The sequence below is a fragment of the Oryctolagus cuniculus genome, chromosome 3 (genome assembly GCF_964237555.1).
Source record: "Oryctolagus cuniculus chromosome 3, mOryCun1.1, whole genome shotgun sequence".
NCBI lineage: Eukaryota > Metazoa > Chordata > Mammalia > Lagomorpha > Leporidae > Oryctolagus > Oryctolagus cuniculus.
In genome coordinates, this window is record NC_091434.1 from 184,580,040 (window position 1) to 184,598,397 (window position 18,358).

Below are 18,358 nucleotides of genomic sequence, written 5' to 3' on the forward strand. Positions count from 1 at the left end.
GTTACACAAGAGAGTAGAGGCAGAGAGAGAGGGTGGTCTTCCATCTGCTGGTTCACTCCCCAATTGGCCACAACAGCCGGAGCTGCACTGATCCAAAGCCCAGAGCCAGGCAGAAACTGCTTCCTGGTCTCCCATTTGGGTACGGGGGTCCAAGGACTTGGGCAATCGTCCACTGCTTTCCTAGGCCACAGCAGAGAGCGGGATCAGAAGTGGAGCAGCAGGTACTTGAACCCAGGCCCATATGGGATGCCGGCACTAGAGGCAGCGGCTTTGCCCTCTATGCCACAGTGTCAGCCCCCAAAAAGTTTAAGGTTTATTTATTGGGGCTGGTGCTATGTTGTAGTAGGCTAAGCCTCTGCCTGTGGTGCCTGTGTCCTGGCAGCTCCTGTTCTGATCCATCTCTCTGCTTATGGCCTGGGAAAGCAGTGGAAAGATGGCCCAAGTTCTTGGGCCCTTGCACCCACGTGGGAGACCAGGAAAAAGTTCCTGGCTCTTGGCTTTGGATTGGCCCAGCTCACGGCACTGCAGCAATTTGGGGAGTGAACCAACAATGGAAGACCTTTCACTCTTTCTCTCTGTCTGTAACTCTACCTCTCAAATACAAAGGAAGGCAGGGAGACAGGCAGGGAAAAGATCAAACTGGTGGTTGCTTTTAAACAACAAAAATTTATTTATTGGTGCTGGTGCTGTTGTGTGGTGGGGTTAAGCCGCCATCTGCAGTGCCAGCATCCCACATCGGTACCAGTTCAGGTCCTGATTGCTCCACTTCCAGGTTTCCCACAGGGGTAGTGGATCAGATGGGCCCATCTCCTGCTGCTTTTCCCAAGAGTGCTAGCAAGCAGCTGGATCAGAAGTGGAGCAGCCGGGATATATATCTGTGCCTACACGGATTGCCAACATCATAGGCAGGGACTTTAAATGCTATGCTTCAATGCTAGTCCCAATAAAAGTATTTTTAAATTAAAATCCACAAGTACAGACACTAAAGCAAGTTAACTTAGATTTTGTGCTTCATTCTCCCTTTGCTTGCTTTCTGGTTAGAGATGATATTGCTAAGACAAACTGAGAAGCAGGAAGAATGATTGAACGTAAACACACATGAAGAATAAAGAAGCATGAAAAATGGTTGAATGTAAAGCAAGAAGCAGCTGGCAATGTGGCACAGCAGGCTAATGCACCGTCTGCAGTGCGGCATCCCATATGAGCACTGGTTTGAGTCCCGGCTGCTCCACTTCCGATCCCACTCCCTGCTAATGCACCTGTGAAAGCAGCAGCAGATGGCCCAAGTCCTTGGGTCCTGCACCCATATGGAAGACCTGGAAGCTCCTGGCTCCTGGTTTGGTCTAGTTCCTAGCCGTGGGGACCATCTGGGGAGTGAACTAGCAGATGTAAGATTTCTCTCTCTGTCACTACCTTTCTCTTTGTAACTCTCCTTTCAAATAAATAAATAAATCTTTTAAAAAAAGAAAAAAACAATAAAAATTCAAGGAGTCACCTATGGCACTATGGAGCCACTTGGGGGCCATATTATTTAGGTACCAATCCCACATTTCCTAAATCTTGAGTTTTAATGAATGAACAGAAATCCTCCTCTGGTTAGGCCATAAGTTATGTTTTCTATTACATGCAGCTAAATGAAATCTATAAAGGGCAAGTAAATTTTTACTATTATCCTTACTAAAAATCAACTGATAAAATATGACAGGCTAAATAAAGACATTAAGCTACAATACATTATAAGTAACACTTCAGATGCAGTATAAAGCTTCATGAAGACTGTAAATGAGATGGTTTCAAAAATTTTGAGGAAAATGAAATTGAAAAGACAAGTCTGGGGGTGGGTGTTGTGGTACAGCATGTTAAGCAACCACCTGGGATGCTTACATCCCATTTCAGAGTGCCTAGTTCAAGTCCCAGCTCCTCTTCTTCTGATCCAACTTCCAGCTAATGCAACTGGGAAGGCATCAGATGATGGCCCAAGTACCTAGGATCCTGCCACTCACATGGGAGACCAAGATGAAGTTCTGGGTACCTAGCTTCAGCCTAGCTATCATCAGCATTTCAGTAGTAAACCAGCAGATAGAAGATATCTCTGTCTCTGTGCCTTTCAAATAAATAAATGAAAATTTTAAAGTTTATTCTGGCCTAGAAATTGTTGAAATATGTGCACAGGTTTTTCATAATACATTTCTTTAAAAAGATTTTTTATTCCTTTATTTGAGAGGCAGAGTTAGAGAGAGAGGTCTTCCATCGGTTGGTTTACTCCCCAAATGGTCCCAATGGCCGGAACTAGGCCAGGTCAAAGCCAGGATTTAGATGTTACATCTGGTTTTGTATGTGGGTGCAGACACTAAGCACTTGGGCCATCTTCTACTGCTTTCCCAGGCCACAGCAGACAACTGGACTGGAAGAGGAGCAACCGGGACTAGAAACAGTGCCCATATGGGATGTCAGTACTGCAGGCGGCAGCTTTATCTGCTAAAACAGAGCACTGCCCCAAACCCCCAGTGAGTTTTTAACAGAAAAGCCAAGTAGGGGCCCGGTGCTGTGGCGCAGGTTAATCCTCTGCTCGCGGCACTGGCATCCATATGGGCACCAGTTCTAGTCCCGACTGCTCCTCTTCCCAACCAGCTCTCCGCTGAGGCCTGGGAGTGCAGTGGAGGATGGCCCAAGTGCTTGGGCCCTGCACCCACATGGAAGACCAGGAGGAAGCAACTGGCTCCTGGCTTCAGATCCGCTCAGCTCCAGCCATTGCAGCCATTTAGGAAGTGAACCAGCAGATGGAAGACCTCTCCCTCTGTCTGTGACTCTACCTCTCAAATAAATAAAATCTTAAAAAAAAAAATTTACCTCTGCTTCTCTTTTCTTTGCCCGTGCTTTCTCTACTTCATCCATTACTTTCTGGGATTCTTCTACATTTCCTTCTGCTCCGAGTTGTTCCACCTTAGCTAACAATTTACCAATTTCTTCATTTAACTCATGAACACGTTCTGCCTAAAAAGAAAACAGAAAGAGAAGATTATGAATAAACAAAAGCAAATATGAAATTATTTCAGTATTACTGAAATCCTCAGAAAAGAATCACCCAAGGCAATGTGAGAATAAAGAGTGCACAGCCCAAGTGAACTGGTGAGATAACGAGTTTTCGAGCCTGCCTGCCCGCCGCCTTCACCTCAATGAGGTCACGCAGTATAATGAACATGTTTTCCAGCCTCTGCAGTAGGCCGTGAGCCCCAGGTGTAAAATGCCTTTATCTCCCATGATGTGGCCTTCTCTACCTTCTCAAACCATCTCTTGCTAGGCCCTTACCTCACCACAGTATCTACAGTCACATTTAGCTCACCAAAGCTACCCTGTTTTTACTCTGTGGTTACAGATATGGTTCCCTCTTCCTGGAATGCCATTCTTTATATCCCTTGTGTGCCTAGTGAATGTCCATTCCCTAAACAAGACCTAAATCAATCATCTCTTCTGTGAAGCATTCCTGAACAATCACCCTTAAACACGTAAGAAGAGATGGACTATACCCTCCTTCATGTGACCTTTGGTTTTTTTTTTTTTTCTTTTTGATAATTAGTTTAATACACATATTACTTTGAGGGCAGCTATCTGTATCACTCATCTTTACATCTCCAAAGCCTAACAAATAGCATGTGCTCAAACTATCACTTCGTGGAATGAGTCGGCAGATACCAAGTACAGCATTTAGTGGAAACAGCTTAGGAGTTCAACAGATGTGGTTTAGTGCCAGACCAATTACTAGCTGAAAATGAATCCATTTTTCTCATCTGAGAAACAGGGATAATACCTAACCCACAAACTGGGGAAAAATGACCAAATGTATCTTGTGTGCTGGCAAAGTACACTGCACAGCACAGCATGAGCTTCAGCAGACTGGAATGTCTTTCTGCTAGTATTAACTCCTGCTTTAAGATTTGATACGCTCGTCTTCCTTCTCACCACCATCATCCTGAGACTGCCTCATGAGACATGTACAGTCTTTACTTTGACCACAAAATAGTCACTCTACTGTGTCGTTAATTACATTCACAAGGTTTTGATCTGACATGAACATCTAGTCCCAACAGACTCTAGTACGTCAGTAACCTTTATTTCTCAAATTTCATCAACCCAAGATACTCCTGCCTTCAAAGAGATTCCCAACTCTATTATTACTATCCTCCATCCTGAGGAAAGTGGCATTTTCCTTTCAATGTGTCACTGAATGACTCCATTAATGCCCAAAAAGCTTCAACCGTCGCGGTATCTAAGGCCTCTTCCATTAACTGAGTACCACCACACTCTGATTCTGGACCTGGCCATGAATTTGCTTTGGTTATGGGGATCATAACAAACATGATCCAAAGAAAGACTTAAAAAACTACTTGCGTGACTCCATTTATATTTTTATAAATCCCACCGCCATACAAAATGACCAGGCTAGCCTTCTGAACGTGGCTCGGAGGCCTCTAGCTAAATGCAAGACATGCTGAGTAAGCCCAGCTGAGACAGGGATAGCTGCTCCCTGAACAGCAGCATAAATCAATGACTGCAGTCTCATGAGCTAAATAATACTGTGTATATCATCGAGTTTTGTGGTGGCTTGTCACACAGCATTTTTATTTTTTTATTTTCAAAGGAGGAGACGAGAGACTGATCTCCAAGTGCCAGTACTTTCCCCAAATGGCCACAGCAGCTCTAGTTAGGCCAGGCCAAACCCAAGGGCTAGGACTTCACCTTGGTGCCCTGTGTAGGCGGCAGCTGCCTCCCATGGTGCACATTAGCAGGAAGCAGAGCCAGGATGACAATCCCAGGACTCCTACACAGGATGCGGACATCCCAAGCTGTTCTTACGGCTGCTGTGCCAAATGCCCAGTGCTGTATAAAGAGGCCTCGAAACTTTCAGGGAAAATGTGTATTACTGATTATGCATGGATTTCAATTGTATTAGTTCCAAACTAAACTCATCTTCTAATTCCACTGTTCCCGCCATGAACTTTCAGATGTACTCTAGTACAAGCAATACAGCTTAGACTCCACACCAAGGATTTGTGGATGCTTTTCAACCAGGAGACATCCGCTCCCTAACACTGCAGGACACCCATCTTCACTGTCCTCCTCTTCAGAAGCAGCCAACTCAGAGCAATCACAGGCTGTCATCCGAGCTCTCTCTGGCCACCACCTTGCCCCCCATCTGCATTTTAATAAAATGCACAATTTCTAATGGGTACAGAATTACAGCTTAAAGTCTTAAGGCACGGAATCAACCAAAGGTAATACACTCACTGGAATTCAATGTACTTTCCTACTTTATGCATATAAACATACAAGATAACATTTTTAGTAGGTAGTGAATAAAACATGAAAAATACTCAAACCCCAACATTTAAAAGGCCAATAATCCAATTAGAAAATGGACATTTCACCAAAGGTGATGTCCAGACAGTAAGACGTCATGGAGAAAAATATTCAGCATAATTAGTCATTCAAGAAACACAAACTGAAACCACAGTAAGGCGTTACACGTGTCAGAAAATGTAAGATGCTACTCAGTGACACCATCTAATGTTGGACACAGACACACACCAGACACACACGCTGCTGGAAGGAAAGCAGAACAGTACAGTCACTCCAGGAAACCGCTGAGCCATGGCTGTCAACACTGAAAACTCATGCATCTTATGGCCTAGCAACTGCACTCCGGACACGTTTAATGCAGCTTTGCTGGTATTACCCAACAAGTGAAACAATCAAAATGCATGAATGATTACACTCAGATATATCCATACCATGGAATGCAAGGGGCAGACATTGTGCCACAGCAGGTGAAGCGGCCACAGGTGCAACCCTTAGCCCATACCAGAGCGCCAGTTTGAGTCCCAGCTACTCTGCTCCTGATCCAGCTGCTTGCTGATGCACCAAGGAAGTAGCAGATAAGGACTCAAGTACTGAGTTCCTGCCACACACGTAAGACACCTACAGTTCCCAGCTCCAGATGACAGCCTACAACAAACCTAGCTGTCGTAGCCACTTGGGGAGAAAGCCAGCAGGTAGAAGCAAACGTGTGTGTTCTCTCTGCTTTTCCAGCAAATAAATATTCTTAAAAAACAAAAAAGGGATCTAACAACTTGAATGGCTCTCAAGGAAAATAGTATGAATGCAAAAACCAATCTGAAAAAAGATTCATACTGCAAGATCTATTTACCTATCATTCATGAAACAGAATAATTAGACATGGAGAACGGATTAATGGTTCCAGGGACTAGGGATAGTAAGGAAGAGGTCATTACTGCAGAAAGGGATAACATGAGAAAATCTTGTGGTGATGCCACAGTTAGGGATCTTAACTGTAGTGGTAGTTAAATATGTGGTACAATTATCAAGAGCTACATGTACATACGTGCATGAATGACTGGTGAAATCTAAATAAAATAAGAATTAGATCAATGTCAATTTATTTTTGATTTGGTATTGCAGTTATGTAAGATATGAACATTAGAGTGAGCAACAGAAAGAGTACATGAATTCTTTTTTATCTCTTTGATACCTCCAACAAATCTGTTTTAAAATAAAACGTCAAAATATTGGGTTGGGGGTCGGCGCTGTGGTGCAGCAGGATTAAAAACCTGGCCCAGTTCGAGACCTGGCTGCTCCACTTCCGATCCATCTCTCTGCTGTGGCCTGGGAAAGCAGTGGAAGATGGCCCATGTCCTTGGGCCCTACACCCCCATGGGAGACCTGGAAGAAGCTCCTGGCTTCAGATCGGCACAGCGCCAGCCGTTGCGACCAATTGGGGAGTGAACCAGCGGATGGAAGACCTCTCTCTCTCTGCCTCTCCTTTGTGTAACTCTTTCAAATAAATAAATAAAATCTTAAAAAAAAAAAAAGAGTGGGTTGAAAGTCTTCTTTGTACTAAAGAAATGACTGAAAATCTTACCTTTGCAGCTACTTCAGCACTGATCTCTTCCTGGGTTTCTGCTAATCTTTTCTTAGCCACTTCTGTTCTTCGATCACAATCTGCAATAAAGGACTGCAGATGATCCATGGCCTATAAAGTTATAGAAGACAATTATTGTCAGAAAACCAACTTTATTAAGATTTTTACTCAAAAACAATTTTTTCAAAATGCTACTAAGGAATTAAAATAATAATAAGTAGGTTCAATTATGAATCCAAAATACTATCAGCCATCGATAAAGCTGGAGGAGTGAACATAAATTCACAGGAAAGGTAAGACTATAAAGACACTGCCATATTGATACCCTGCTTAAGGAAGCACAATCCATACAGCCTTTATAAAAAGACCACGTGGCTTTTCTTTCTTCTTTTTTAATTAATCAGTATAAAGGCATGGTGGAAAAGGGAGAGAGATTTTGTTCTGCTGGTTCACTCCTGAAAAGGCTACAACAACCAGGCCAAAGTCAGGAGCCTGGAAGTTCACCTGGGCTTCCCACACAGGTGGCAAGGACAAGCAGTTACATTCCCAGGTGCATTACAGGAAGCTGGACTGGAAGCAGAGCAGCTAGGACTCCAATCAGCACTCCAATATGGCACCCTGGCATTGCAAACGGCAGCTTAACCTGAGCAGGTACTGACCCTAGGAGAAGTGGTGATGGCCAGATTGGCTGGGTTCCTGCCACCCACATGGATACCTGGACTGTCCCCCAGCTCCAAACTTTGGTCAAGTTTGGGCTGTTGTGGGCATTTGCAAAACAAGCCAGTGAATTAAACTGTACTAACAACTATTTCTGAAAAAGTAATCAGATATATGATGGTGGTATTGCCAGCATCTTAACCACAAATACCCATCCCTTCAAAGAATGACAAGCAATCTAACTTTAATAATAATCTGTAAGGCCAAAAAACCAACGAAAGAAAAATAAAATAGGAAAAAATATCTGCAAAGTAGGTCTGAGGGAAAGGACTACTTTCCCTAATATGTAAATATCACACATCAATTAGTAAAATACTAGAGCTGGAATTGTGGTTCATTGGGTTAAGCCACTACTTGGGTCACTAGCATTCCAAATCAGAGCACTAGTTAGGGTCTCAGCGACTCCACTGCCAATCCAGCTCTCTGTTAATGTGCCTGGGAAAGCAGGGGAAGACAGCCCAAACACCTGGGCCCCTGCCACCCACACAGCTTCTGCCCGGCCCAAACTCGACCACTGCAGTCATTTGGGGAGTGAACGAATGAAGATTCTCTCTCTCTCTCTCTCTCTCCTTCTCCCCACCCATTTTATCTGTCATCCTGCCTTTCAATTAAATGAAATGTTGTTGTTTTTTTTTTTTTTTTTTTTTTTTGACAGGCAGAGTGGACAGTGAGAGAGAGAGAGAGAGAGAGAAAGGTCTTCCTTTTGCCATTGGTTCACCCTCCAATGGCTGCCCGGCATGCTGCAGCCAGGGCACCACACTAATCCAATGGCAGGAGCCAGGTGCTTCTCCTGCTCTCCCATGGGGTGCAGGGCCCAAGCACTTGGGCCATCCTCCACTGCACTCCCTGGCCACAGCAGAAAGGTGGCCTGGAAGAGGGGCAACTGGGACAGAATCTGGTGCCCCGACCGGGACTAGAACCCGCAATTAAATGAAATGTTAAAAAAAAAAAAGAGGGACCGGAGGTGTGGCACAGCAGGTTAATGCCCTGGCCTGAAGCACCGGCATGCCATATGGGCGCCGGTTCAAGCCTTGGCTGCTCCTTTTTCACAGCTCTCTGCTGTGGCCTGGGAAAGCAGAAGATGGCACAAGTTCTTGGGCCCCTTCACCCACGTGGAGACCAGGAAGAGGCTCCCGGCTCCGGCCATTGCGGCCAATAGGGAAGTGCACCATCTGATGGAAGACCCCTCTCTCTCTCTCTCTGACTCTCCTGTGTAACTCATTCAAATAAATAAATAAATCTTAAAAAAAAAAAAAAAGCTAATATTCAATATTAGCCAATAACTCAAAACACAGTTGTACAGTTTGTTAAGAAATAAAAATAAATCTTAAATGTATATAATATGTCCAAACTCACTCATAAAAGAAAAGCAAATTGAAAGTACACTTAAAAACCAAATGAGGCTGGAGCTGCGGCCTCATGGATAAGGCCACCGCCTGCAGTGCCAACATCCCATATGAGCACCAGTTCTAGTCCCGGCTGCTCCGCTTCTGATCCAGCTCTCTGCTATGGCCTGGGAAAGCAGTGCAAGATGGCCCAAGTGCTTGGGCCCCTGTACCCATGTGGGAGACTTGGAAGAAGCTCCTGGCTCCTGTTTTCGGATCGGCGCGGCTCTGGCAGTTGTGGCCAACTGGAGAATGAACCAGCAGATGGAAGACCTCTCTCTCTCTCTGCCTCTCCTTCTCTCTCTGTGTAACTCTTTCAAGTAAATAAATAAATCCTTAAAAAAAAAAAAATAGAATCCCGTAAGTAAGACCTTTGGGGGGAAAAACCATTCTGGGTTGGCATTATGGCACAACAGGTGAGGCTGCCACCTGCAATGCCAGCACCCCTACAGGCGCTGGGCTCAACTCTCAGCTGCTAGACTTCCAATCCAGCTCCCTGTGAACAACCTGGGAAAGCAGTAGAGGAAGGTCCAAGTACTATCCACGTGGGAAACGTGGATGAAGCTCCTGGCTTTGGCCTGGCCCAGCCATTTCGGCAGTCAAGCAAAGGACAGAATCTCAATCTCAATCTCTCTCTCTCTCTCTCCTTCCTTCCCTCCCTCCCTCCCTCTCCTTATCTCTCTTTAATTCAGCCTTTCAAATAAATAAATTAAATTTTTAAAGCAAATCCCAAATATTTCAGCTATCCAAGGTATCTAAAGAAGTCTTGATGGGGCAGGCATTGTGGCACAGTGGGTCTGGCCACCGTTAGGGATGCCCTCTCCCACATCAGAGCACCAGTGTCAGTTTCACCCACCCTAAGATCTGTCTCTATGTGTGTCTCTGTCGCTCAAACAATTAGGTCTTTTTTAAAAATTACTGATGTTTTACAATGGCAGAGAAATAGATAATGTCATACACTATTGGGGGAAGTAGAAATTGGTAATTCTTAAGAGCAATTTAAAAATATTTATTAAATTATTCCTTGGCACAACTACTCTATTTTGAGGTATTTGGTCTATACAAGGTCAGTGTGTGAAAATGACTATGCACTGTTAACAGGGAAAAACTGCAGGTAGGTGGCTGATGCAACAGTAAAGTCACTGCTTGAGACACCTGCATCCCATATCAGAGTGTTTGCCTCAAGTCCCAACTCCACTACTTCCAAACCAGCTTTCTGCTAATGCACACCCTGACAAACAGCAGATGATCCCACAAATACTCAGATCCCAGTCTCCCACATGGAAGACTCAAATTAAGTTAAGGACTTCTGACTTCAGCTTGGACAAATGGCAAATAAGTGAATAGAAGATGTCTCTCCATCTCTTGTTTGCCTCACAAATAAAATGAAAATTTTTTAAAAAAATTTAATTCTAAAATCTAGGCCGCCATTGTGGTACAGTGGGTTAAGCTGCTGCCTGGGATGCTGGCAGCCTATATGGGCACCAGTTCAAGTCCTGGCTGTTCCACTTCCAATCCAGCTCCCCACTAATGCTACAGGGAAAGCAGCAAAGATGGCCCAAGTGCTTGGGCCCTACACCCACACGGGAGACCTGGAAGAAACTCCTGGCTCCTAGTTTCGGTCTGGCTGAGCTCTGGCCTTTGCGGCCATTTGGGGTGAAACCAGCGGATGGAAGACCTCACTGTGTCTGTCTCTCTCTGCCTTTCAAATAAATCTTAAAAAAAAAAAAAAAAAAAGTTTCTAATTTCCATTAGCAAAATTCCCCGGATGTTCAGAAGTATAGACAGGAGTATTTTTACCTCCTTGTCTTGCAAAATTGTATGCATGCACCACCTTGCTGATAAGAAGTATAACAAGAAGGGGAGGTGGGGGTCAGCACTGTGGTACAGTGGGTTGGGCTGCAATCCAAGTAGGGCTGGCTCAAGTGTCACTGCTCCACTTCCAATCCAGCTCCTTGCTGTGGCCTGGCAGGGCAGCAGAGGATGGCCTATGCACTTGGGCCCCTGGGCCCACGTGGGATACCTGGTAGAAACTTCTGGCTTTGACCTGGTCTAGCCCTGGCCATTGGAGCCATCTACATAGTGGACCAGTGGTTGGATAATCTCTCTCTCGGTCTCTGTTACTCTGATTTTCAAATAAATAAATAAATCATTAATGAAAAAATAAGGGTGCTTGTCACAGTGATTGAGATGATTCTGAAGACAGACGCCCGCATCCTGTATCAGAGTGCCTGGTTTGTGTGCTGGGTGCTTCACACAGATGTTCAGCCTGGGAGGCAACGGGGAAAACTCAAGTGGTTGGGTCCCCACCACCCACATGGGAACCTACCCCAAGTTCCCAGTCCCAGCTACTTCAGGCAGATGGAGAGCAAACCAGCAGAGAGGACACGTCTGCCTAGCTCTGTCTTTAAATAAATATCTTTTTTAAAGTACTGGTAACGGGCCGGCGCCGTGGCTCACTAGGCTAATCCTCCACCTTGCGGTGCCGGCACACCGGGTTCTAGTCCCGGTCGGGGCACCGGATTCTGTCCCGGTTGCCCCTCTTCCAGGCCAGCACTCTGCTGTGGCCAGGGAGTGCAGTGGAGGATGGCCCAAGTGCTTGGGCCCTGCACCCCATGGGAGACCAGGATAAGTACCTGGCTCCTGCCATCAGATCAGCGCGGTGCGCCGGCCGCAGCCCGCCAGCCATGGCGGCCATTGGAGGGTGAACCAACAGCAAGAGGAAGACCTTTCTCTGTCTCTCTCTCTGTCCACTCTGCCTGTCAAAAAAAAAAAAACTTTTTTTTATAAAGTACTGTTAACGTTTACAGTCATCAGTGTATGATGTATGATCATTTTATGTAATGCTGATTATTATACTATACCCAAAAAAACAGTTTCACTGAAATGTCATCTTCTGTTTCTTCTGTTTGTTTTATCTTAAAATTAACGTCCTGGGGCCGGCACTGTGGTGCAACAGGTTAACACCCTAGCCCTGGGAAAATAGAAGATGACCCAGGTCCTTGGGCCCCAGCACACTCGTGGGAAACCCGGAAGAAGCTCCAGGTTCCTAGCTTCGGATCGGTGCAGCTCCTGCCGCTGCGGTCAGTTGGGGAGTGAACAAACAGATGGAAGACCTCTCTCTCTCTCTGTCTCTCCTCTCTCTGTGTAACTCTGAATTTCAAATAAATAAATTAAAAAAAAAAAAAAAAACTCTAATGTCCTTACCACACCCTAAGAGTATGTGTCTGTGTGTGGGAGAGATAAACATATACAGATACAAGTAAATATGAATGTACAATTTCAGAAAATTACTGAAGAAAGGGCCCGTTGTGCACTAGAAATTAGTTGCTTAAACTGATTTTTCCTTAATCATTACCACTATGCTTAATTTCCAAAATAACATAAATTACGTGACTTTTACACATTTTCTTATAATAACAAGTCTCATACATTAAAAAGTGTTGCCAAGAAAATACATAATTATACTAAGGCAATGCTTTTCGTAAAAATACAAAGTGGATAATTTACTACAAGCTTTACTCCTTTAACAGGACACAAGTATAAATCAATATTCAAATTGCTTTGCTACTAAAATAATACAATCCATTAAAGCAAAACCACATACATCCAGCTCAAAGAAAAAATCCTGTTCTTTGGATGCAATTTCATAATCTGCTCTTAAAGCCAGGTCATGGACTTTCAGACATTCGCCAAGATCCATTCTCTGCAGGGAAAAAAAAAAAAAAGACATACTATTTTAATTATTTAAAAAGAAACACGTTTTTCAAATACTCATTAAGCAAGTACAATTCTCTTCAGAATATAAAGTTATACTGATGTCTTTTAAAAATTATTTTATTTACAAGAAAGTAATAATTACAGAATGAGCTATCTTCCATCTGCTGGTTTATTCCCCAAATGGCTCCATCCCATAAAGATGTTTCTTTATAATATTAACTATAAAATTTCATGGACAAGTATAGAACGTGGTACCAGAAAAACAGCTCCAATCTCTCTACCAGCAGATGGTAACAGTGACCGCTGTTGTACCTAGGAACAAACCGGGCCAGCGCTGTGGCACAGCAGGCTAAGCCTCCACCTGTGGCGCCAGCATCCCACATGGGTGTCAGTTCAAGTCCTGGCTGCTGCTCTTCTAATCCAGCTCTCTGCTATGGCCTGGGAAGGCAGTGGAGGAAGGCCCAATTGCTTGGGACCCTGCACCCACGTGGGAAACCTCGAAGAAGCTCCTGGCTTCAGATCATCCCAGCTCTGGCCACTGTGGCCATTTGTGGAGCGAACCAGCGGATGAAAGTCCTTTTTCTTTGTCTCTCTCCTCTCTAACTCCACCTCTCAAATAAATAAATAAAACATTATTTAAAAAAAAAAAAAAAAAGACAAGGAAATGCTTTCAGAATCCAGAAAAGGGTCTTAGTTCCCAAATGCATTTCTCATTTAATAGACAAAACTTAAAACTTTTACATGCATCTGCGAAACTGCTTAGATTTTTTTCTGAGGGCTGGTTTTGTGGTGCAGCACGTTAAGCTGCCACACTGGATGTCCATATCTTACATCAGAGTGCTGGCTGGAGGCCACTTCCAACTCAGCTACCAGCTAATGAGCCTAGGAAGGTGGTCAGAGATGTTAAAACTCCTTGGGCTCTGCCACCCAATGCCAGATGCCCGAACGGAGTTCTTGGCTGCTGTGGCCATCTGGGGAGTGAACCAGCACATGAAAGATACCTTCCCCCTTTTCAATCTCCCGGCTGTTCCGCCTTTCAAAATACATACAACTTTTTTTTAAAGATACTTCCTAAAAAGCTTTTGTGGGGGGAAAACTGAGGGGAAACAATGAGAAAGGTGGAAAGATAATCACAGACGTGAACAATGGATGATCAAAGCAAAGAAGAAATTTTAACCTGGAGGTAAACAAGCCTATACCCGCAGAGACTCAACCTCTGGAGGGAAGAGAGCACAGTAATTAAGAGCACGGTTAACATGATTTTCATTTTGCTTTTGTTACACAAACTACACATAGAATAAAAATACAAAAACCACTCAGAGAATTAAAGTCATTCCTGAAATTAGTAAGTTCCGACATTGTGGACAGCTGGCCCTCGTGCCCACAATCCATATTGGAGCACCTGTTCGAATCCCAGCTGTTCTACTTCCAATGCAGATACCTATTAATGCACCAGCAGAAAACGGTTCCAGTGCCTGGGCGCATGCCACTCATCAGGGAGATCTGGCTGGGGTTCCTGGCTCCTGGCTTCAACCTGGCCCAGTTCTGGTCACCACAGCCATTTGGGGAGTGAATCAGTAAACTGAAGATCTCTTTCTCTATCTCTTCCCCTCTCTCAACTCTGCCTTTCAAAATAAACAAACTGGGGCCAGCGCTGTGGCATGTAAAGCCGCCGCCTGCAGTGCCAGCAACCCATAAGGGCACCAGTTTGAGACCCTGCTGCTCCACTTGCAATCCAGCTCTCTGCTATGGCCTGGGAAAGCAGTATTAAAATGGCCCAAATCCTTGGGCCCCTGCACCCAAATGGGAAACCTGGAGGAAGCTCCTGGCTCCTGGCTTCGGATCTGCGCAGCTCCAGCCATTGCAGCCATCTGATGAGTGAACCAGCAGATGGAAGACCTCTCTCTCTTCCTCTCTCTCTCTGCTTCTCCCTGTCTCTGTGTTAACTGTGACTTTCAAGTAAAATAAATAAAACTTTTAAATAAATAAATCATTAAAGGGGGAGGCCCACTTTGTGCCAAGAACCATACTACTAGGTAATAGGGATAAGGTGCTAAGTGACACAGTCACTGAATTCACACAGCTTTTGATCCAGCTCTCTGCTATGGTCTGAGAAAGCAGTACAAGATGGCCCAAGGACTTGGGGCCCTGCGCCCATGGGGGGGACCTGGAAGAAGCTCCTGGCTTCAGATTGGCCCAGCTCCAGCCGTTGCAGCCCTCTCTGCCTCTGCCTCTCTGTAACTCTGCCTTTCAAATAAATAAATCTTTAAAACAATTTTTTTAAAAAAGCTAAGGACAAAAGTGTTAGATGAAGGGAAGAAAAGGTTGACAAAATGTGAATAAACCCATCAATCAACTGAAGAACTTTCGATTAAGAAGCAGAAATAGATTTGCTTTATTATGACCCACAAACAACTCCAGAGTTAAATTTTAACTTTCTCAAGGAAATACTATCAGAGCTTCCCAAAGTTGGAAGGAGTTTCCTCAGAGCTTGTTAATTTCCCAAATAAGCAAAAAGTTTAGTTTTCACAGCCATTTATCTAAGATATTGAGAGGGAAAAAGCATCAACCACCAGGCTTCCATGTATTCTCCAACACTGAGATTTTATGACTTTTTGTTATCGTTGTTTTGAGACGAGAAAGAGGAGAACGACAGAGAATGCATGAGTGCATTCCCATCCACTGGCTCACTCTGCAAATGCCTGAAATGGCAAGGGCTGGGCTGGAGCCAAAGCCAAGAGCTGAAAACTGACCCAGGTCTCTCACACATTTGGAAAAACTCCATCACTGGAACATTACACTGACTCCGGGGGTCTGCATTAGTAGATATCTGGAGTCAGGCGCTGGGTACTGAACTCACACAATCCAATGTGGATGCTAATCCAAACACCTGCCCCTGTGATTGTGTTTAAAAAGCACTGTTTCTCCTCTAAGACTATCTGATACTCAGCTCTCATGTACATTAAGAAGTAACTGGGAACGTGTATATAAACAGTTCCCTCCAGTTATCCCTTAGAAAATAATTAGGGTCACCCATTAGTATCGTACTATACTGTACTGAGCATGCGGAGATTTTTTTTTTCTAAGCCCCAATGCTTGTCCTCATTCATCAGTCTATGGTTTAACAAATATGGAGTTTTTGGGCCGGCGCTGTGGCACAGTGGGCTGAAGACCCAGCCTGGAATGCTAGCATCCCACATGGGCACCCGTTCAAGTCCCAGCTGCTCCTCTTCTGATCCAGCTCTCTGCTATGGCCTGTGATAGCAACAGGAGATGGCCCAATCTTTGGGCCACTGCACCCGCATGGGAAACCTGGAAGAAGCTCCTGGCTCCTGGCTTCGGATCAGCTCAGCTCTGGCCATTGCAGTTATTTGGGGGAATGAACCAGCGGAATGGAAGACCTCTCTCTCTCTCTGTAACTGTCTTTCAAATAAAAATAATTCTTAAAAAAAAAAAAAAAATGGAGTTTTCAAGCAGCAATGTCAAAGTTGCATATTAAATAACATTTAACAAAATGTGGAGGGGGGCACATTGCATCTTAACGATGCCACCTGTGATGCCAGCATCACATGTGGGCACTGATTCGAGTCTTGGCTGCTCCACTTCCAATCCAGCTTCCTGCTCAAGTGCCTGGGAAAGCAGCAGAAAACAGATGAAGTCCTTGGTCCCTTGCACTCGTGTAGGAGGCCCAGATAAAGCTCCAGGCTCCTGGCTTTTGCCTGGCCCAGTCCCAGCCATTGCAGCCATATGGGGAGTGAACCAATAGATAGAAGATCTCTCTTTCTCTGTAACTCTTGTTTTTCAAATAAATAAAATCGAAAAGAGGAACGGAGAGGAGAGAGAGGGGAAAGGAGGTTCCAGCCTGGTCCAGCCCCAGGTAGTGTAGGCATTTGGGGCATGAAATCAACTGATTGTTAGGACTAGCGGCTGAAACAGTTGCTGCAGTGCCTGGCTTTGGTACCCACTGCAGCTCCTGACTCTAGCTTTACCAATGCAGACCCTGTTTCAAGGCAATGGGAGGGATACCCGGATTGAGTTCCTGGCACCCAGTTTCACTGAGCCTCAACGCAGTCCAGGCCAAACCGTTCGGGCATTTGGGGAAGTTTTTTCCATAATAAAAAAATGTCCAACTTGTTATTCCCAAAGACTGAGTTTAAGTCTCCCGATGTTTCTCACGTGCAGGGTTCAGAGCGCTGTTCTAGTTCTCTTCCCCTTCTCTGCACAGATGACTTGCTCAGTACCGACTGACACTACATTAGAGTGCTTCCTCGGGTAAGGACCCTTCCACTCTACCACGCTCACCTCTCCTTTCAGTGCTGACTTATCATCTTTTAATAAGTCATCCTATGAAAAGTCTGAAAAAAGCTCTTCACAGCAAATACTCAAAGCAACTGTCCACTGCTTCTCTTAGTTATCTCCCTTATCTTTATTCCTCAGCTAGTTTCCAATCTGTTCTCAACAAAACATGCAAATTTGCCTCACTGTATTTAATCTACAGCTCAGTCCCTAATTCAAATACTCCGGCCCTCCTGTCCAACTATGTCTAAATGTACATCCTACAACTTCTCAAAAGAAAAAAAGCAACTATGTGGCTTAACAACAATATGAACACAAAAAGTAACATGACCAGACCAGATAGCAGAGGTGTATTTTTGGTGAGAGTGGGGTTGAGGGGAAGGTGTGCCTTGGGGAGTAAACTGGAAAGCAAAGGACATTAACCTCCCTGGAATGGAGCCCCACAAGGACACGGATTCTGACCTGCTTTACCTGCTATGCTACACGGGACTGCATAGTAATTATCTGCTGAATGAACCACCGGCAACAGCACAGCGACAGCCAACAGCGGTCAAGCAGCTCCCACCGAGGCAGCCTGGGCTCAGAGGGGAGGGTCTTCAGCCTCTGCGTTTCCCACAGCGCCTGCACTCTCTTCTGAAGTGTTCTCATGTGTGCCTCTCCTCCAAGATGCAGACTACTTGAGCCAGTCGCTACCCTGGGCCTTGGGACTGCACCTGTACACTCTAGCCTAACTATTCTTATTATTTATTTATTTATTTTTTTGACAGGCAGAGTGGACAGTGAGAGAGACAGAGAAAGGTCTTCCTTTGCCGTTGGTTCACCCTCCAATGGCTGCCGCGGCCGGCGCACCGCGCTGATCCGAAGCCAGGAGCCAGGTGCTTCTCCTGGTCTCCCATGGGGTGCAGGACCAAGCACTTGGGCCATCCTCCACTGCACTCCCTGGCCACAGCAGAGAGCTGGCCTGGAAGAGGGGCAACTGGGACAGAATCTGGCGCCCCAACCAGGACTAGCACCCAGTGTGCTGGCGGCGCCGGCCTAGCCTAACTATTCTGAAAGACCTGGGGGAAGGGGAGCGGTGTCTGAGCCTCTTCAGCGCTTACCTCACCCTTCAGGGACCTTGCAGGACAGCAGGTATAGCTAGGCAAATTTTCAGGATTCTAAACACTAATCACCTATTTTCCTCTGTTCATACTATCACGATTAAGTACACACTCTGGCAATATGCCATATACTGTGCAGTATTTAATAAAAGGAAAAACAAACATAGATAACCCTAGCCACCACAGAGGTAACCATGACAAAA

General features: G+C 45.0%; 1 protein-coding gene across 8 annotated transcripts in view; it reads right to left on the reverse strand.

The window, feature by feature from the left end:
- Nucleotides 1–18,358, reverse strand: part of LUC7L2 (LUC7 like 2, pre-mRNA splicing factor) — a 60,404-nt gene that overhangs the window by 18,575 nt on the left and 23,471 nt on the right. For all 8 annotated transcript variants that reach the window (XM_017338035.3, XM_070071430.1, XM_070071428.1 and 5 more), the window contains 3 exons: nt 12,647–12,745; nt 6,938–7,048; nt 2,851–2,994 (listed from right to left, as the gene is read on the reverse strand). In XM_017338035.3, coding sequence (XP_017193524.1) covers nt 2,851–2,994; nt 6,938–7,048; nt 12,647–12,745 — 354 coding nt within the window. The remainder of the gene's footprint in view (nt 1–2,850; nt 2,995–6,937; nt 7,049–12,646; nt 12,746–18,358) is intronic.